We start from the raw sequence: 21,329 nt of genomic DNA, 5'->3' as shown, positions 1-21,329 counted from the left end.
ACGAGTACGAATGAGCTATTTATCGTGAGGTATCATACGCTGAATACGCTAAAACTTATGACGATGTCCTTTCGCTTAAATGCATGGGTATTTAATGCGTTCTACTCACCAAACAGGTAGACGCTTTTATGAATGCGACTGGCATTGCCCATGGGTGAGACCGCCGAATATGGATGGCAGCCGAAGATAACCGGGAGCGATGAGACTGCTTAGCGAATAAGGACGTGACGTAGACGCAGCTTGACCTATAAGGCAAACGGATCTGCTGTTAATAGTCAATATGCATTAGACAAACAATGAGCGGATCTTCGGGCCGCACACGATGCCATTTGCCTTTTCTTCTACGTTGCAGAGATTTTAAGCAGCAAAAGCTTTTAAGAAGTGTTATTCGAAATTGCTTGGTGTAACTATCATATGTATGTATCTTTTATATTTTGTAAATCTCAATACTATATAAAATAAGATATCAAATAAAACAAAACATAAATATGGCTCTTTTCAGTTTTAATTTTAAAGAAGATATGGAGATAAGAATTATAAATGAAATTCGAATATGATATGCAATATGTAAAAAAGTGAAAGTGAGAAAGTAAGTAGTTTACTTGTTACAATATATTACACATTTTACTTATCACAATATATCACATTTTTGTATAAATAAAAAATATGATATTTTTATTTTAGAAACTCGAGCGTATATAAAATATAATAAATGTAAATCAAGATGAAATATGTAGAAAAAACACAAAAAATTTATCTGGCTGAAGCTAGATAATTATTGTTTGCTCTGTCTTTTGTTTGTGTCATTAAACTTTCGGACAAATTATGGATGATACATGTATAATGATCTATAACCAATCAAATCTAACATTAAGCAATCAATACAATAATAACTAAAGAAATTTTTAGGAAATTTAACAGAAAATTTAAATTAATCATGATTCTCGACTCGGGAATATCGAGTTCAGACACAAAAATTAAAGATGATCATGAAATAAGAAATTCCAAGGTAAATATGTATAATTGGTTTTCCATTGATTCTGATTAAACAAGTGGTCAGTTCTCTCAGTTCCACTTGGTAGTTAAAAATAATAATTCACCAATTATTATTTTTCCAAAATTTTTACATTTCATTATTCAACTTAAAATTGTAATTAAGACAGTTATTATAAAATACAAAAAATAACCTACATTTTTGGCATTTAGTTTAAACAATTAATTAATTGTTGATTATTGATTGCTTGACTGTTAAAATATGTATTTCTTATTCTTTATATTTATTTCAGATCAAGATGCTATATTTAGGCATAATGTATTTTGCTACCAATTGTTTAAGCTCGATCGCTCTGGAAGCTGGTTCTCGCAGTTTATTTCGCTCTATTTCAACAAAACCTGCGGTTTTTAATAATATATTCCGCCGAAATTACAGTAACTAAGCTTCAGCCTGACAAGATTAATTGACACGAGCATGATAATAATAACGCATAGAAATTTCTTGTTTAACGCAGATTTGAGGGTTAAGATAATGATAGGAGACCTGCTTGCAGCATTGATATCTACAACAATGCTAACAATTGGCGACATATATGGAATTCCATATCTTTATTTGCCATGGCTTGTCAATACTATTGAAGGGATGATTTTTCACGAAGGGCCAGCTATTTTTGGATTGGCATACACTGTGTTACCCAATGCAAACTTGCCTACGGGATTATTTATGTTTATAACACTACTTTTGTATGGTAAAACATTTAAAACGATACAATTAAGAGTAAAGAAAAGCTTCATTCATGGATTTGACAAGAAGTTCCAGTTTATAAATGATTCATAAAATCCAAAAATTTGATTAAACGCTTTTGATATTGAGACTCTTTTTTATGATATTATAAAACATAAATATATTACTAATATTAATGCAATTTTAATGTAACATTAATGCAACATTATACTTTCTAGCAGGAAGTATAAAATACTGCGTTCAAATATTTTTCCATTATTTGTGATAGTACAAAGTTTAGATGGCAAATTTAAAAAATTATCTACTGATTTGAACTTACAATTCATAATTAAATTGAATAATTCATAATTATAATATTATTTTCTAGTGGAAGAGCTGTGCATCTGGAAAGACGTTCTCATGAATTTCAAACGCTGCTGGACAAGATATAATAAAAATAACAAATTGAAGGAGGATACAAAATCGATAATGATAGCAAATAAAGAATTATGCAACAAAGCTAAAGAAAGTCTTAATGAAAATATAGTTTCGCCAAAATCAACGACAAATCAACAAAATTCTACAACTCATTTCCATGTACCTAATATTGATGATATTAAGCCTATTGAAAAAACTATAGAAAACAATACATCGATTAAAAATCGTCGTAGCAAAAGTCTGTTTACGGAAGTGACTGGTTAGATTGAAACTCATTTAAATAAATAAAAGATTTAGATCAATCATAATTTTTTTCTCAATCTGGGAATTATATTGAACTCAAATATAAAAATTAAAGATAGCAATCATACAATAAAAAATATATATCAAAATAAATATAAAATTAATTTAATAATACTTTAATATTGTCTCGCATGATTAAATTTTAACTCTGTTCGACTTTTGTGACGAAATAATAACTGCTGTAAAATATAAAAATTAAAAAATTAATAAATGATTAAAAAGAAGAAGAATAGTATTCTAATAACGTAATTAGACTCATGTTTTATATAAATAGCCATTATTTATTGTTTAATTTGAAGTCCGATTTCTCTGAAATAAAGGTCGCAATCTGTTGAAATATTATTAAGATATACATATAGGGGCGAATGTTAAATTAATTTTAATTTCTTTCGCTCAACCTTTATAACAAAATAATAATAACTGCTGTAAAATACAAAAGTCAAAAACATAATAAATAATTAAGAAGAAGAATATTAGTGCTAAAATTAAGCGCAATTAAACTCATATTTTACATCCCAGCAATTGATGAAGCTGAACTTCCTGCACCGTTCATCTTTCCTTTTTTCTCTCCAACGTGGAAATTCAGTTTGAACAGATCAAATATCAGTTTGCTGAGTATATATAGCCATCAGTTAGCTTTACAAATATGATTGCTTAAATTAGTTTGAAGTCCGATTTCTCTAATATAAAGAGAAGACATTTTAATTATTACAATTTCATTAAATTATATTACAAAATTTTATTAAAATATATCATTTTTTACTTCACAAAATATTATCATTACTTATTAAGGATACAAATCCCAAAATATACTGTAATATACTACAATGTGCAAATATGCGACTAAGCAAACTTTTACATTTATTTCTTTCTTTTTTCAGTATTGCATTGTATTCTATTTTATTATCTTTGCATTGTTTTATTGCGTTGTATTTTATTATATTATTTTTCTTTTATAATTCTTCAGCATTTTCTTATAACAATTAAAAAATATGAAATATTGTGAAATATAAAATATGAAATATGAAATTTTACAAAATCCATACAAATCAACGATCTCTGCTCGCACATGCTATTTCCTGTCGATAATCTCACAGAAAGTGACTCGATAACTCAACAAAAGGGAAAATAGAGTAGAGAGATGATTGTTACAACATACCGATGAATCGTTGCAACAACGGTTCGTCCAATGATTCACATATGGCACTCCCGATATCCGATACACAATTCGTACATCGCGATTAGGGTTAAAACCTCGCTCGGAAGGTTCTAGACTTACGCGTTTTCGATTAAGAGAATTTGCTTTCGAGACATAATTAAAAAATTATTTTGGATACTGCCTTCGGGAGTTGTTAAGAAAAAGGTTGGGAATCCTAATAGTTTCAAGTTTCAACGGTCACCTGAGGTGGACGGCAACGTTGGCGCTGAGCGACAACGCGTACGACGGACAAACAATCGCGACGATTAATCAACGTTGTGAGCGCGAATATTAATTAACGCGTCGTCATGACTCGACTTCCGCCGTTTGTCGGCACGCGCCAGATCGTGCGGTGTGTGCGTTTTTTTTTTTATATTATTTACGCGATACCGAAACCAAACGCAGAACGATCTCGCTTCGCGACTCCGAGCCGGGAATTCGCCGCGAGAACATCCGCGCATGCGCGCGCCATCACTTCTCTATTAGGGCGCGTTTAAAAACACTACCCGAGTGTTTCCGAACATCATTTTTATTGTTATTTAACATTCAATTTAACAACGAATGAAATGATCCTCGAAGGCACTCGAATAGTGTTTTCGAATGCCGATCTTTATTCTTTATTGCAATAAATTGTCCGATCCATTTAATGGACCGTTCGTGTGTGATAGCGACAGTATGTTTAAACATAATTTTACAGTTATATTATAATGATATAATTTTTATTTACTGCACAATTTATTTTTAATACTTACGAAGGTAAAGACATGAATTGAATTTCAAACCGGCTACGCTTAATGGCGTAAAATCAACTGGTGCGTTTGCGCATGCGCATGGTATATTTAAGAAACAGTAAAATATAAAAAGATTTAGAAAAAATTGTAGTGTATAGAAAAAGTTAATCAAGGGATCACTTATATATTTTCGGTTTGAGTGTGTATCTTGAAATAAATTAAAAATTACACACAAAAGTAAGAAAAATTACTAAAATATTTCTAATTTCTAGTGAATTTGTTCACTTTTATCATTTTTACCTCGTTTCGAGGTCGATTGTATATCTTGAAATGAGATGGAAATTATAAAAGTGAGCAAACTCACTGAATAATGATTGATAAATATTCTAGTAAATTTGCTCACTTTTGTAATTTTGATTTTTCTAAGATACATAATCGATTTCCTGTACGGTGATCTAGTGCATATAATTGCTTGTGCTTATCGTACATTCAAACGCTATTGAAATATAAAATTAAAGTAAAAAATATATATTATTTGAATTAAAACCTACAAATACGAGATTTATGTTGCGTATTTTTAAATAAGACTAAAGATAGTAAAATATGTTCTTTAACCATTTTAATACGTTTTATTACAATATTATTTATGCATATAATATTTATATGTATTACGTCTATATCTATGTAACTCTGATATTAAATTTATCGACAGTTGTGTTTATCGATTAATATTTCGAGATTCATTTCTATTTAGCTTCTAAGATGGCGTATGTGTAACCTCATCTTACTACGGTTACTACTCATTCCATCACTTTTTCCACGCATTTTCTGTAATGTGTTGTTCAGTAATATTTCTAGGTTACTTTTTATATTGAGAATTATTTTATATATTTCCTGAAATTATATCGTAAATATATATATAATATTCGAATTTGGTAAATATATATATCGCGCGTTTTAACCAATTACTCCAATGGATGTGAAAACTACGTTCTCGTGATACATCGCTGTTTTCTTTACGCCTAGCTATAATTTAGGTTAGTACAATTTTTAGGTTAGTACAATTTTTCAAAACATTAATTTTTTTTATTTTTAATAATTAAAAATTATATCTTTTCGAAATTTTAAACATAATGATCTATTCGTTGTATTCTATTTTATAAGTATTTCAATAAAATGCAATGTAGTTCTTGTCAGATCTTATTTACTCAATAGCAGTTCTTAAAATGTGATTTGTCTATTTTATTTTTCAGGAGATAATATTTTACTGAGATTTGGCTAAATATATCAAAAGGAAAATGTCAGACGATTCAAACTTGTATAGATTAGAGGGATCTGTAGGAAATGAAGGGGGTGGTCTGGTTATACGTAAGAAAACATCAGATCACACTTTCAAGAAACCTTCTATACTAGGTCTTGATAAGCTTGCAGAACGAAAAAGAAGAGAGCAATCGCAGGAGCCTACCAGCTCCAAGTCTAACAAATCCGAAGGAAAGGACAGAAGATATCGATCTTATGAAGAGGAGACTCCTACTCATACTGGAGGTGTCAATTCTGAAGCACAACAGAGATTAGAGTCACGACTTAAGCGTCAGCGATTAAGTGCAGATGATAGAAACTCTAAAAATTCGTATAAAAGTCGCGAGAGAGACAGAGATAGACGAAGGGATCGAGATAGAGAAAGTCGAGGCAGAGATAGTAGTATAAGACAAACGCCTCTTAGATTCAGGGATGAGCCCCAAACGCCAAAATTTCGAACGAAAGATCCGACTTCTAAGAGCAATTGGGACGACGACGAAGACGAAGAGCCAAAACGATCCAGCTGGGATCATCCGACACCGAATCTGTACACTAACAGAGATGGTCGTGATAGTGTCAGAAGCGAATTTACTCCTTCCTATAAATACAACTCGTGGAATAAAGATTTTAAGAATTCCGGTGCCACTCCGATGATAGACGGAGAGGAGAAGGAAATGTGGGAAGAGGAACAGCAACGACTAGACAGAGAATGGTATGCGTTAGATGATGGAGAGAATAACGCTTTCGCTAATGTGTCCGAAGAATATACACGGAAGAAGGAAATGGAGTTGGAGGCCAGGAGACAGAAACGCCTTTCTGCTCAGCAAAGACAAATAAATAAGGACAATGAATTGTGGGAACGTAACCGTATGTTAACGTCCGGAGTTGTAAGCTCGTTAGATCATGACGACGATCCTGATGACGAGGGAGAGGCAAGAGTTCACTTGCTGGTTCATAACGTGGTCCCACCATTTTTGGATGGACGTATCGTGTTCACGAAGCAACCAGAACCAGTTGTACCTGTGCGTGATCCTACTTCTGACATGGCTCTAGTAGCAAGGAAAGGTTCGGCATTAGTCAAAGCATACCGTGAGCAAAAGGAAAGACGTAGGGCTCAAAAAAAGCATTGGGAACTGGCAGGGACGCACATCGGCAATATTATGGGTGTACACGATCGGCGTAAAGACGACAAAGAGCATGCGGGGCAAGAAACAGATTTTAAAGCTGGGCAAAAGTATGCCCGGCACATAGGGTCGGGAGAAATAACAGGGGAAGCTAAGTACAAATCTATACAGCATCAAAGGAGGAGTCTTCCTGTATTCGCGGTACGTCAGGAACTGCTCAATGTTATCAGGGAGAACAGCGTTGTTGTAATAGTAGGTGAAACTGGTAGTGGTAAAACCACACAATTAACGCAGTATCTTCACGAGGATGGCTACAGCCGCTACGGTATAATTGGTTGTACTCAACCAAGACGAGTTGCTGCCATGTCCGTCGCGAAAAGAGTATCCGATGAGATGGCTACTGCTCTAGGCGACAAGGTCGGATATGCAATACGTTTCGAAGATTGTACGTCGAAGGATGTGAGTAATAATAATTTAAAAATAATTTTAATACCATAAATTGGTGTAACTTTGGCCTAAAGTTTGATAATGTCCAGATATCATGTTTTAAGACATCTTATATTTGGACATTGGCATTTTTTTTATTTGAACCAAAGTTATTTTATCTTCATCATATATTTTGTCATAAAATTCCTATATATTTTGACGCATAATGTATAAATTTTATTTTTACAGACGGTTATCAAATATATGACCGATGGTATTTTACTGAGAGAAAGTTTAAGAGAAGGAGATTTGGATCGTTACAGCGTGATTATAATGGACGAAGCTCATGAACGATCACTTTCCACTGACGTATTGTTTGGTCTTCTTAGAGAGGTATAGTTCACGTTTTTATCTTATTATTTGAACATTTATCATATTATACGGTCTTCTTAATTAAAAAATGTTTATAGGTTGTCGCTAGACGACATGATCTAAAGTTAATCGTCACTTCCGCAACGATGGATTGCAGCAAGTTCTCCGCTTTCTTTGGTAACGCGGCAACATTCCAAATACCTGGACGTACGTTCCCCGTCGAAGTACTGCACGCGAAGAATCCAGTCGAAGATTACGTAGACGCGGCTGTAAAACAAGTTTTGCAAATTCATTTGCAGCCCAAAAGCGGTGACGTATTGGTTTTTATGCCCGGTCAAGAGGACATTGAAGTCACTTGCGAAGCTCTGAAAGAACGCTTAGCTGAAATTGAATCGTCTCCGCCACTTTCTATACTGCCCATTTATTCTCAACTGCCGTCGGACTTGCAGGCAAAGATCTTTCAACGATCCGAGGGAGGTCTACGTAAATGCGTCGTTGCGACCAATATAGCGGAAACGTCGCTGACGGTCGATGGAATTGTCTTTGTCGTTGATTCAGGATACTGTAAATTAAAAGTGTACAATCCTCGAATAGGTATGGACGCTCTGCAGGTATATCCTGTGTCCAGAGCCAATGCCGATCAAAGGCAGGGCAGAGCCGGTCGTACTGGTCCTGGCCAATGCTACAGATTGTACACGCGACGACAATACATGGACGAGTTATTACTAACAGGAGTTCCCGAAATACAACGTACTAATTTAGCTAACACAGTATTACTACTGAAATCGTTAGGAGTTCAAGACTTATTGGCGTTCCATTTCATGGATCCACCACCACAAGATAATATATTGAATTCATTGTATCAGTTGTGGATCTTGGGGGCACTTGATCATACCGGACGCTTGACCCCACTAGGACGACAAATGGCAGAGTTTCCCTTGGATCCACCGCAATGCCAAATGCTCATAGTTGCTTCTCAACTCGGCTGTACTGCGGATATCCTTATTATCGTTTCGATGCTGTCGGTTCCATCGATCTTCTACCGACCAAAAGGACGCGAAGAAGATTCAGATTCAGCACGCGAGAAGTTTCAGGTGCCAGAATCAGATCATCTAACATATTTAAATGTATACAATCAGTGGAAGGCGAACGGTTATTCGAGTTCCTGGTGTAACGACCATTTTATACACGCGAAGGCTATGCGCAAGGTGCGAGAGGTACGATCGCAGCTCGAGGAAATTCTGAAGCAACAGAAGATGGATGTCGTTAGCTGTGGCACTGACTGGGATATCGTACGGAAATGTATCTGCTCTGCCTACTTTCATCAAGCAGCACGTTTGAAAGGCATTGGTGAATACGTCAATTGCCGTACTGGAATGCCTTGTCATCTTCATCCCACTTCCGCGCTGTTCGGCATGGGCTTCACACCTGATTACGTCGTATACCACGAACTCGTGATGACCGCCAAGGAATACATGCAATGTGTCACTGCGGTGGACGGTCACTGGTTGGCTGAATTGGGCCCAATGTTCTTCAGTGTGAAGGAGACTGGTCGAAGCGGCCGTGCGAAACGACGGCAAGCAATGCAGCACCTCCACGAGATGGAGCATCAAATGAAGGAGGCCGAGGAGGAGATGAAGGCACGCGCTCAAGAGCAACTTGAGCGAGAACAGGCGTCAGTCCGAAAGAAAGAGATTTTAACACCTGGTATTAGGGAACCGGGTACTCCTGCCCCGTATCGTAACACGCCCGGAAGATTAGGATTGTAATCAGTTTTTCTACAATGTGTTGAATTAATCCTATTTAATAGATAAAACATGCATTTCTTAATATAGTTCTGTAGTACAGAAATTGTTATTGTATAAAATAGTATGACGACAAAAAATAGACGTAATTTGATGATTTGACAATTCTTCACTGTGGCTGCAGCGTCAGTGATCAAATTTTTAATCTTAATGATCCCTGGATTTCTTTTATTGAGTTTCCATCTTTCTCTTTGCAGCACAAACAATACAATAATTACATTTACATTATAATCTTTACACACTTTCAGATTAAGTAATAATTTAGTCTGACTTCAAAAATAATAAATATAAATAACAAATTTTTTTTTAGATAATTATTAATATTGTACAAAGTTTTATGTGTATAAAATATCGTTGGATGTGATATGTATAATATCTTTTGTAAATAAAATTATTTTTATTGTAATATTGACAAAATGTTTTTTGTCATACTTGCAGCCACTTACTCGTGGCCATTAGTGCTTATATATATCTAATGGGCCGTTAGAGAGAACATTGGTATATACCGATGATTGATCACATCACTAATGTACACATTAATAGGTACGTATAAAAAATTTACGTTTATGTTTATTAACGTATACATTAACTATGCAAACAGTATATCAATCTTTTACTTTAACTGTGAATGCGCAGATAAAATAAATACATAACCCTCTGCACTCTTATTAGCAATTTATTCCTTTCCAGTAAGCAGTTTATCATTTTTTAAACCGATTTTTATCGGATTATTTAACAATTATCAATTACTTAATAATAAATTTATTAATATATAGAATTGTGAAAGAACCAATATATATGTCAGATTGTCACAAAATATAATTCAATGCTATTCATAAGCATATTCCTTAAAATTCTATGAAAATAGTTTATAAAATATACGACATTGATCCATGCGCGAACCGACAGACTTTTTGCAATATATAATATATAAAATAAATTCATTTTAATGAAAAAAATGGCACATAACTATAAATGGATAGACCATGTTTTAAGTCGATAAAATTAATAAACTTCTTTAGTTCTGAATATTTTAAAAATCACAGAAATATTGTTTTAATTTTTACATTTGTTGCTTGATTTAAAGAATGTATTAGTTGTAAGCTGATCAAATGGCAGTGTATTCAAATGACTGCACAGTATTTTTCATAAAAATGAAAGTAGGCTCAGGTATTTTAAACAGCATTAAATCATTCATTCATTATTTATAATTGAATTGGGACTAAGAATTATGTACAGAACTCTCAAGTCATTTTTTGAAAATTATGAAAAGTAGACGGATATAGTTGTTCTTTGTACAAATATACTGTCGAATAATTTCAGCTCTTTAAATTGCTTAAAAGCCTTAATATTGGCTGAGTGCGAGATTTGAGGGCTCTGCAACTTTGTCGGAGACTCGCTTGTCCGCGTTTCATAATGGTGACACATACATCATCATTCTCATCCAATCCTGTGTATAACTCATATTTTTCAAATTCAGTTAGGACCGCATCTAAATTTTCGACTCTCTCTGACAGTAACACAGCTACTTCTCGCCAAACCTGTAATACAAATAAATAAATGCTATAAAAATTATAACATTAAAGTTTCATAAATATATATAAAATTAGTATTTTATAAAACACACAATATAATAAAAATAATTTTTTATTATACCCTCTTCACAGATCTATACATACAAAATATCGCGATTGTCAATATAAAAAATTTACCTTGGTCTCATTGGTCTCGTTTATCATATTTGATTCGATTTTTTTATTATATTTTTTCTTATTTTTCTTTTGTGATTGTGCGCCTGGCTCCGATTGTATTGCATATGCACTACATATAGCACTAATAATCGCTAAAGATTCGCTACAAGTTGAAGCTCTGAGTAAGAAATTTTTAAAAGATACTGGTATATCTCGTTCAGGAATAGGTAATGTCTGTAAGCAAGGAGTCGTTCGTAGCATTTGTATACAATCCAAGTCCGGACAATGAGAGTGAGAAAGTGATTTTGCAAGGCACGCTATAGTCCTTAATTGTTCAGAATGATAAGCTTCGCGCAATCTTTCTACAGCATCAAATGGAACCAATATTTTGCACGGTCTGGTCCGTTTTCCATCTGTGCCAAATTTTTTTAATATATTCGGTATAGTTTCTTCTGCTAATTCTTTAAGCTCGGCAGATATTTGAGAAAGATAAATAGATGATGATCCGGCACTTGCTGCTAAAATGCGCAATATGGCATTTCTTGCCAAAAGTAATTTTAACATACATATGCGTGTCTCCTCCTGCATTCTTGGATCATCCTCGTTCTGATTAATTGGTTCCCATCCACGAACAACCTATTTAACATTATTATTAAATTTATCACAGATATTAAATCAGAACTTTAGATTTCTTCGAATTATATTGCGATTCATTAACATACCTCCAAATCACGATTATCTCGTAAAGATGCCAATCTAATCGAATCGAGATGAGGTTGTATGCATGGCATATGCATATGTATATTCAACGTAGAGAACAAAGAAGCAGTACTGTCAGCCCAACACAAATCGAGGAGCATTTTATCTACAGTTGTCATAACAAAATGAAATGAATTTTCTAGGCGTTCCCTTAACTCCACAAAATCTTGAATTTTTATAAAACTTCCATATTTGTACGCAAGTGTTAAGTGATCCGCACTCTAGAAAAATAATTATAAAATTTTTGAATTAGACACAAAAATCTTATCCATTTTCCTTAAATTTTGTAAGTATACTTGAAAACACATACATCCTTATAGTTGGCTATGAAAAATTTCGCTGTATGATCAAGAGTTGTTGAGGCCAGAGGCAAGTTACCGAGAGGCGCGAGAAGCGGCGCATGAAGATAACCTAGTGAATCTAATTGAAGGTGTTTTACATCAAGTGATGTAAATGCATGATCAGCTGCAACCACTAAACCAGCTTCCAAGTAAATACGCACAAGCAAAATTTTGATGTGAAAATTTACAGGACTCGACTGAAGACCATGTTCCAATAATGACATTGCCCTGTAAGTCCATTGTTTTAAAAATGTGCATGTTTTCAAAATGCCATTAGCATTTTTTCATTAATATCAATTAATTTTGTTGTCATATATAATGGAAAAAAATTATATTACCTATAAAGAAAAGACGCATCATTAGTATCAACCCATAATTGATGTAATAAATGCGTAGCTAATAGAATGTATGGATCTGCTGGACAAAAATCAGTTGACAATCTATCTTGCATTGGACACAATTCATTGCCTTTCTCATACAAATCGCATAATCGCTTTATCAATTGTTCTTGTTTATCTATATCTGCCAAGGGAGGATGGTGGAAGCCACAAATACGCCGTAATTGTTCCAAATGAATATGCCTCTGCATTTGTTGTACTGTAGTTGGAAACTCGTTTGGTGCAATACCAATATCTTCCTCAATCTGCAATATCATAAATAATATTGCATTAAGCAATTACAATAATCATTTTATTAATGGTAATGGTAAAAAACATATTTGTTAAATATTTCTTAATTTGTTTTACATTTAAACATAAATATTATAGTTTAAGATTAATTTTTCATTATATACATTTAAAAAATATATACATATATGTATAAAAGTATGTTGGATTCTATTCTCTTTACCTTTTCAAATAATTCGAACTTGGATTTGGGTGTGAGTAGGTTTAAATACAATCGTAAATCTCCAACTACACATCCTTTTTCTCCAAATTGAGAAAAATATTGATGCATAAAATTCATAGAAGTCATACTACATTGCAGATCCTCAGTCTGACATCGCTTCAATAATTCTAAGCGGGCCAAGTATGGCGCGCGAATTTTTTTCTCGGACATATTAATAATATGATTGAAAAAATCCAAGCATTCTGTCAGACGTTGAAACTTTAAGGCCGCCGAAAGATAATTTTGATAAAAACCCCAATTGTCGATGCTATGTAATAAACATAATAGTTTGAAATGATACAGGTATAAAGTTATTTATATCAAAATATTATAAACATATTGTATAAAATAGTAAAAAAAAATATTAATAAAAATAATCTTACTTCTCTTCAATAAGTGCGCGATATGCATTAGCAGCTTCAGGAAAACATTCTAGCTTCAATAAACATGTAGCCTTTCGTTGAGGTACATATGAGACATATGAAGCTAAAGGACTAGACAGTACATTTAATATTTCTTCATTTTTGTCTTGTAATTCTAAAATCATCAGATAAAGTTGCACCTCCTGTTCCGCTTCTATCTTTCCCTCTCTCACTAGTCTTAGGACCTAATGTATTCATAGAAAAAATCATTTTAGTCATCTTTATAATATTCATTTACATACAAACCAGAGAACTCTATAACTGGAAAGCTTACCACTGTGAAAACAGCCGAGCCGACAAAGAACTTCTAGCAGAGGATTATATTCTTTGTTTCTTTAAGTACTATGTTCTATTATCTCGATCTACTCAATGCAGATTACACATACAAAACTGAGAAAATAATCCTATGTCAATTGTCTCTCTCGGCTCTTTCATCGAGAATATTCTCTCTTCCTCCTTGTAAGCTTTCCAGTATATTTTAGAGTTCACTTGGTACAAACTAATAAACCCTTTATAATTTCATATGCAATCGCAATAGCAACAGTAAACAACAATGAATGCACTAACCATTCTTTCTGCCAAAGGCAAAATAACTCCTTTCGCTAACTTCTGATCAGCATGAATAGCTTGCATTACTATACTCATAACAGCCCAAAAATAATATGGGTTTTTATAAGTTAGTTTATATAAATTAAGAGCAGCTACTTGTTGTTTTTTATAATCGCCGAGGCGAACGTATGACATGAAGAGATGCGTCAGGAGCTCTTCGTTGTTTGGATCAGCCTTAGCAGCGGCTTCGTAAAGCTCACTGACTTTGTCTGCTGCATGTGTAAATTTAAAATTGATATAATCGTCATATAATTAAACTTAAAAATAATCTTTATGTTCCAAATCAGAAGGTGAGCTAAGAACTTACGTTGATGTATCTCTCTATAGCAGATGCTCATCGCCTGCAAGGTGGAATCCTCACAGGGTACCTCGGAGCGTACTTTATCCATAATGACCTGACACTCATTTTCTTTGCCCATACGCAACAAGGCCAGAGCCTTGAGTACCCTGGCGCATTGGTTAGTCGGATGCTTCTTTAGTACCTTGTCTGCCTCCTGTAGGGCCTTTTTGTTGTTCCCATTATCCAACCAGTCTGAAATCCAAAGAGAAACCTCATACCGGGTGTCATTATATAACCTCGTCACCGGTCCCAAAGTCGCAACCGAGCGGTCCAGCGGGAGTGCACAGGACGAATTTGAGATACGAACATCATCGATGCGAGTATACGTACCGTAAATCGGTCGCAGCCGACGTTCATTCACTGTGTTGTCCACATGGCCCTTGGACGCCATGATATTTTATGCGGTATCATAAAATCAACAAACCAGAGAAACACACGATTCCCAATCACCTCGATGCATCTTCGACGATTACAGATAATTCCGAGTTATCGAGATATTTTTACGATCGTCTTTCACGCACCAGATCGACCTCGATATGACAGAAGACGTTATTTCACAAAAATATTTTTATTCTTATTCCTCTCTCCATAGAATCGTGCAAACGAAAAGAATGACCGGAGCGGAGCACCGGACCGGCCGCGAAATCTCTACTTGGAGAACGGAATAATGAAGTGGAAGGGACATAGCGAACCTGACTGGCTGCGCCAATCAGGCATACTTCAATCCGTAACATTTGAAGTACGTTCGTTTTATATTTGCATTTACACAGATTTCTTGCTTTCGACGCATTCAGCGGACTCAACAGTTGAGTGAGCGCTCGCTGTTATTGGTGTATTCTTTCAAATCATCCAATCAGTATTTTAGATTTAAGAAGAACACCTGTGTATATATTTCGTTTCAAACCTAGAGAACATAAGTAAAGAGAAAAATGTTGATCTTGTAAAATTAAATTCGTTTAGTTCATATGTCATTCATTAGATGCATTCAGTACTACAACCGCTCACTGAACACTCAGTGAGCTCTTGGATCTGTTTGGTCTATATTTTTAGTTCTAACGGAATATGTGCCAATCAGATGCAAGAGCTCACTGAGCGCTCAGTAAGTGGTCGTAGTATTGAATGCACCCATTATTGATGGGTGCGTTTTGAAATATACACACTAAGGCGTGTCCAGATTCCCACCTGTGTGCTCCCAGGTATCATGTCATCCTTGTCTAATATACGATAAACAACAAGGATGAAGTGACACCTGGATGCGTTCCAAAACTCGACTTTTGTCAAATCAAGTATCATTTTATCCTTGTGTTCACTGAATGTTGGACAAGGATAAAAGATACTCGGAGTTGATAATAGGCCTGTTTTTTTTGACTGAACTTTTGCACCGGTTCATCTTTCTTTCTCCTAAAGAGAAAAGGAAGAAAGATGAACTGATGTAAAAGTTCGGCCAAAAAGAACAGGCCTATAGTTCAGTTTTAGAACACACCCCTGGATGACACTCGAGTGGAATTTAAACTCAGCACTAACAGTTGGTCTGGTTCGTTTCAGCTGGGGTTCAATTGTATTACATAATTTAATAAATGATAAAAGAGCATCCACTCACTCTAATGCGCTCATAATCGATGGTAATGCACAATAATTGTAAAATAAATGTTAAAAGTATAAAAAAAATTTATTTAGTTTTCTTTACGTACCAGAATATTGACTGTATATCTTGAAACGTGTGAAAGTTACAAAACTGAGTAAATTTATCATGTAAATTTATTAGGTACTAAAAATAATGAAATTATAAATATTCCAGTGAACTTTTCCACTTTTGTAATTTTAATCTCATTTTAAAATACATACATAATTAAATCTTTAATTTTTCAAAATAATTTTGTAAAAAAAAGATATTCAACTAAACAATTCTTCTCGTATGCATCATTTCGACACGTAAGGTAAGAAATTTATTTGTTAATAACCTTTAAAATATCTAGTTCTAATTATATTGTTGAAATTTAAAAGTAACACGAATATAGATATTCAAATATAGGGCGGGAATTTCTAAACATGGCGGACCAATCAACGCGCGACTTTCTCATGTCGCGACTTTATTAGATGCTCTTTAATGAAATGCTTATGAGTCTGCCATCTTGCTTAACTCTACTACTTACGTTTATTGTTTGAAACTTCAAACATCTTTTTTTAACAAATATTACTCGGTCTAATGATTTTTTGTAAAATAGTGAAAAATGAATATCTGAAACGAAATAATTGCGAAATTGTCAGTTTCTATTTCCAGCAGGTGTTAAATTTTTCTCCAAGTTTTATGTGTATCTCATAATTTGCTACTATGAATGACGTGAATGATGTTATGACAAGCATATACGATACTTTGTTACATTTACGATATCCGCACATTACAAATACGGAGTCGAAAGATTTGGAGGCAACGATTCTCAGTGGTGAAAATCGGATTTGTTTACTTTCCTGGCTTCTGACAGAGAAATTACCATCAATTGTCGCTCATTTGGGAAAGCTGAAGAATTCTGCTTTGGAAGGTATTTCTACTTTATTTATACAATTTAATGTTTCACATATATTCAACAGCTAAATTACAAATTATATTATCAATTATCATTTTCAGTGAATTTATACATGCAATAAAAAATTATATTTAAAAATGTGACATTAATGTGTTGGAAAGTATATGTATGTCGTTTTGTAGATCAGGTGTTTGAATATTACTCTCGGATTGGAATCTGCAACAACAAGGATGTATTGCTGGTTTGTTTATAAAATATAGATATATTATGCTGTATAATTATATTGACATAATTGCTCTTATATAAAAAAATACTTATGTTAGGGTAAATGTTCCTTAAAGGAACAACTGCCAACTTTAAAATTATTGCTAGACTTTATGAGAAAGGTATATGTAAAACCTATTACAAGTACAAATGAAACAGAAGGAGCACTTGCAGATATTTTTAAGGTATGTAAAGATATGGTAATGTTGAATAATTATATTATTTTTATGAATGTATACTAATAATATTACTCAAATACACATTTTTTAAACATTTTTAGTTGTGCACTAATGATACTGATCAGGCATCTTCTCTTTCTGCCATTAAACCAAAAATAATTTATGCAGAAGCTATTAAATATTTTGAAAAGAGCGAGAGAGAAATATTAAATAATGATCGCGAAGAAATTAAAATTAATATGCCTAAAGACTTATGCGTAGAGGTAAAACAGAATTATATTAATAAAATTATAAATAATATATATAAATTATACTCATATTTTATGTAAAAATTAATATAGATTGATGATAGACTGGATAACGAAGAACAGACTGCACTGTTTGACAAAGAAAAAGAAAGATTTATAGAAACATTTCATACAGTTTCATCTTGGCCAGTGAAAGTCAGAAATTTAGACAAAGATATTTCTGATTCTATTAGTTCAAACATTAAAAGTATATGCTCTGATTTTTCCTCTTTGAAAAAGGTATGAGTTTATCCACATTACTGCATATTATTTTCATTATTTTCTACAAAATGTATTTCCAATCATTTACAGGTATTACAAGCAAGAGAAGAGTTATCTAATGTAAAATTAGCAAAGGAATTACCGAAGACTGTCGCACCTTTAAACGCAATCATAGAAGATATAGTCATTTGTAATGAGGAACTCACAAATCTAATAAATGAATGATTTTATATGTATAATTGTGTATGTAGGTCCATAATTGTTTAGTGTAATTTATAACATTCTAAATATTGATATACAAAAGAATAAAATTGTCTATTTATATAAATAAATCCTAAACGCATAAGTATTAAAGAGATGGCATAGAGGAAGGTACTTTGATAATAACATTAAAATAGAATATTTAAGTTTTTAACTTATGTATTTTATATTTGTCAAATACATTTCTGGCTGATAATTTAAGATCTAGGTCGTTCCTTTTTCTCTTTGTAAAGAGCAAGTAAAGAAACGTTTGCAACCTTTACCACTTTAAATCGTACTCCAGGAATATCACCGACGGCATGGCCTTTACGACCAAAGCCTGCCACTAGAACTTCATCGTTCTCCTCGATGTTGTTAAGACAACCGTCTCTTGGCACAAAGGCTGTAATCTTTTTTCCATTCTTAATCAGCTGTACCCTGACACATTTGCGAATGGCAGAGTTTGGCTGTTTTGCTTCTACTCCTCTATCAAATGATAAAATATCAATAAATATCATAATTATGTATATAAGTATCGTAATATATTTAAGTTACAACAAATCACACACATGTAAATGTTATTAAAATTATCACATGGACATTATTACTTACACTTTTTCCAAGACAATGCCTTTAGCATGAGAGGCACCGCCAAAGGGATTAGCCTTCCATCTGGTTCCCAAATGTGCTTTTTTATAGTCCTTATCATTCCATCGCTGCTCGCGTCTGTGGTTCACGTGCTTACGCGCCGTACGAAGACCTCTTGGTTTACCTACAACGCAAAGAAAATCTTACAATGAGGTTATGTTCTACATTATATTTTTTTAAGCACATAAAGAAAACTGTTTACATGGAAAAATATTAAATATCTACACGTTCAATATGAGATAAAATTACTGTGTGCCAATAACACGATACTACGTGTAGTAATTATTATCAGTATTAGCACATCTGACAATAATTACTACACGCTCTCGATACTTGAAGCACGCTACATAATCGCATCAAGAAGAAAGGTACTACTTATGCATTTATTGTTGAGCAAAACATATCGACAGAATTTTTATCGAAAGATTTTGGCTCTTCATAATCGTTATTTCTAAACTAATAATTTTTAAAATAATAATAAGAAGCTTGTAACACAAACCCATCGTGTCCGCGTGCGATTCACAACCGGAAAGAAGCAATCGTCCATGAGCAGAAACGCAAATCGTAATGGTAAATTTAAGTTGTATCGTATGTGTTGGCTAGGGAATTTTACGGATTCCGACATTCCAAGATCGAAATTAAACGGGAGGATCCCGTTTGCTTACAGTTCTGATAGTGATAGTACACACCACTCATATCAACTGGTGTCTAGTAATTTTTCGGGAGGGCTCCGATTGCATCGCATATTGCACACATGTATCGCTGATTGGCCAATTTAAAAATAAAATAATCTCATTGGCAAAACAGTGAAAAATTACTAGGCACCAGTTGATATGAGTGTTGTGTACAATCAGAACTGCAGGCAAACGGGATCCTCCCAATTTTTCGCTGTTTTGCCAATGAAATTATATTATTTTTAAATTGGCCAATCAGCGATACATGTGTGCAATATGCGATGGTACAATCGGAGCCCGCCCAATTAAACTACGTAGAAGGGTATCAATTATGAAACTTTATCCTTAGGATGGAAAGTGAAAGGTGAACATTTTAACCATTAAAATTAATGAAATTTTTCACTTTTTACTTTTCATCTTAAGAAAAAAATTTCATGAATTGATCCCAAGATTGAGATCAAAATCATTCAAGACAATCAATAGGTCTGTTAGCGTTGCTTGCATTTTTGGCACTCGACATCTTCGCTTTCTCTCTTTTTAAAGCAAAATATGTATCTATCTCATTTTAAGTGCAAAAATATTTGGGGATTTCATGCAACGCGAACAGTCCTAGAGTCTCTTTCACCAACTTCGATTTAATGGGAAGACTCCGATTGCACACATGCGTCGCTAATTGGCTAATTTAAAAATAAAATATTCTCATTGGTAAAGCAGTGAAAAATTACTAGGCACCAACTGATATGAGTGGTGTGTACAATTGAGATTGTACGCAAACGGGATCCTCCCGATTTAATCGGTCGATTATTCCATCGAAATTGACGAATCTCATTTGTCATTTTGTTTGACGATAGATGCGATTGGTCAATTCCAATGGATTAATTGGTCGATTACGTTAATCGGTGTTGGTGAAAGAGGCCCTTAATGAGATTTGATCAATCCAAACAATAGGTCTGTTCGCGTTGCCCGCACTTTTTGAACACGGCATCTTTGTTTTCTCTCTTTTCAAATATATATCTATCTCATCTTAAGTGCAAAAATATTTGGGGATTTCATGCAACGCGAACCGACCTATTAAGAACTAAAATTCCTTTGTCCTCATTAGTCAAATTTCAATTTTCAATCTAATCTCAAGGTACCTTCTCATGCTAACGCTCGACGGCACCCATTTTCAGCGTCAAAATAGGTCACGATCAAAATTGATATTTGATATTCATAAATTTTTATTACGTGACTTATTTTGACGCTGAAAATGAGCGTCGAGCGTCAGTATGAAAAGACACTTTCAATCTCCAATGCTTTAAGGTGCGATTTCACGCTGACGCTAGACGCTCATTTTCAGCGTCAAAACAGGTCACGTGATCAAATTTGACGCTTGGTATTCGTCAATTTTGATCATGTGACCTGTTTTGACGCTGAAAATGAGCGTCGAGGGTCGGCGTGAAAAGGCACCTTTAGTTTGATTTCAGCCTTAAGCCCGTGTCCACGATGCTAGAAATCAGTTCGAGATCTCGGCCAGAGAAAAAATTAACAAATCACATTTGAATAACTTGATCATACGACCATTGTGATTGGTCAATTCTTTCTTCATTCGAGGTCTCAGATCGATTTCTAACATTGTAGACACAAGACTTTAAGGCCCATCTACAATACACGGAGTAAGAAGTAAGAGTAAGAAATTGACCAATCACAGTCGATTATTCTTCTCACATTCGACTGTGATTGGTCAATTTCTTACTCTTACTTCTTACTCCGTGTATTGTAGACGGGCCTTTTTGCGTCGTCTACAACACACGGAGTAAGAAGTAAGAGTAAGAAATTGACCAATCA

At 34.0% G+C, this 21,329-nt stretch overlaps 5 protein-coding genes across 6 annotated transcripts; 3 read left to right on the top strand and 2 right to left on the bottom strand.

The window, feature by feature from the left end:
- The first annotated feature begins 865 nt into the window (after positions 1-865).
- LOC108767289 (uncharacterized) lies at positions 866-2,440 on the top strand. The gene is made up of 4 exons (XM_018517049.1): positions 866-1,009; positions 1,287-1,428; positions 1,509-1,742; positions 2,106-2,440. Exons 1-4 carry the CDS (start codon positions 938-940, stop codon positions 2,417-2,419), a joined length of 762 nt encoding a protein of 253 aa, XP_018372551.1. The 5' UTR covers positions 866-937; the 3' UTR covers positions 2,420-2,440.
- A 2,865-nt stretch (positions 2,441-5,305) lies between these two features.
- On the top strand, positions 5,306-9,624 carry l(1)G0007 (ATP-dependent RNA helicase l(1)G0007). Its single transcript, XM_018517306.1, has 4 exons — positions 5,306-5,424; positions 5,641-7,269; positions 7,486-7,629; positions 7,707-9,624. Exons 2-4 carry the CDS (start codon positions 5,686-5,688, stop codon positions 9,375-9,377), a joined length of 3,399 nt encoding a protein of 1,132 aa, XP_018372808.1. The 5' UTR covers positions 5,306-5,424; positions 5,641-5,685; the 3' UTR covers positions 9,378-9,624.
- Positions 9,625-10,493: 869 nt separating this feature from the next.
- On the bottom strand, positions 10,494-15,054 carry psidin (phagocyte signaling impaired). Its single transcript, XM_018516960.1, has 10 exons — positions 14,794-15,054; positions 14,431-14,655; positions 14,082-14,335; positions 13,476-13,699; positions 13,054-13,360; positions 12,543-12,847; positions 12,174-12,432; positions 11,827-12,084; positions 11,126-11,740; positions 10,494-10,954 (listed from the first exon to the last, which is right to left on the bottom strand). The coding sequence occupies exons 1-10, from the start codon at positions 14,852-14,854 to the stop codon at positions 10,733-10,735; spliced, it is 2,730 nt and encodes a 909-aa protein (XP_018372462.1). The 5' UTR covers positions 14,855-15,054; the 3' UTR covers positions 10,494-10,732.
- Positions 15,055-16,637: 1,583 nt separating this feature from the next.
- Positions 16,638-18,276, top strand: LOC108767287 (uncharacterized). 2 transcript variants are annotated; one of them, XM_018517046.1, is made up of 6 exons: positions 16,638-17,003; positions 17,171-17,229; positions 17,312-17,437; positions 17,533-17,694; positions 17,773-17,958; positions 18,031-18,276. In XM_018517046.1, exons 1-6 carry the CDS (start codon positions 16,796-16,798, stop codon positions 18,163-18,165), a joined length of 876 nt encoding a protein of 291 aa, XP_018372548.1. In that variant the 5' UTR covers positions 16,638-16,795; the 3' UTR covers positions 18,166-18,276. The 2 variants fall into 2 exon arrangements, with proteins under 2 accessions (XP_018372548.1, XP_018372549.1); XM_018517047.1 differs by having other exon boundaries at positions 17,773-17,926; positions 18,031-18,120.
- A 66-nt stretch (positions 18,277-18,342) lies between these two features.
- On the bottom strand, positions 18,343-19,390 carry RpS23 (ribosomal protein S23). The gene is made up of 3 exons (XM_018516993.1): positions 19,328-19,390; positions 18,793-18,952; positions 18,343-18,666 (listed from the first exon to the last, which is right to left on the bottom strand). The coding sequence occupies exons 1-3, from the start codon at positions 19,329-19,331 to the stop codon at positions 18,399-18,401; spliced, it is 432 nt and encodes a 143-aa protein (XP_018372495.1). The 5' UTR covers positions 19,332-19,390; the 3' UTR covers positions 18,343-18,398.
- Positions 19,391-21,329: the final 1,939 nt, after the last annotated feature.

This window comes from Trachymyrmex cornetzi, unplaced genomic scaffold (assembly GCF_001594075.2).
Source record: "Trachymyrmex cornetzi isolate Tcor2-1 unplaced genomic scaffold, Tcor1.1 scaffold67, whole genome shotgun sequence".
NCBI classification, from domain to species: Eukaryota; Metazoa; Arthropoda; class Insecta; order Hymenoptera; family Formicidae; genus Trachymyrmex; species Trachymyrmex cornetzi.
This window is presented reverse-complemented; position numbering and strand designations above follow the sequence as displayed.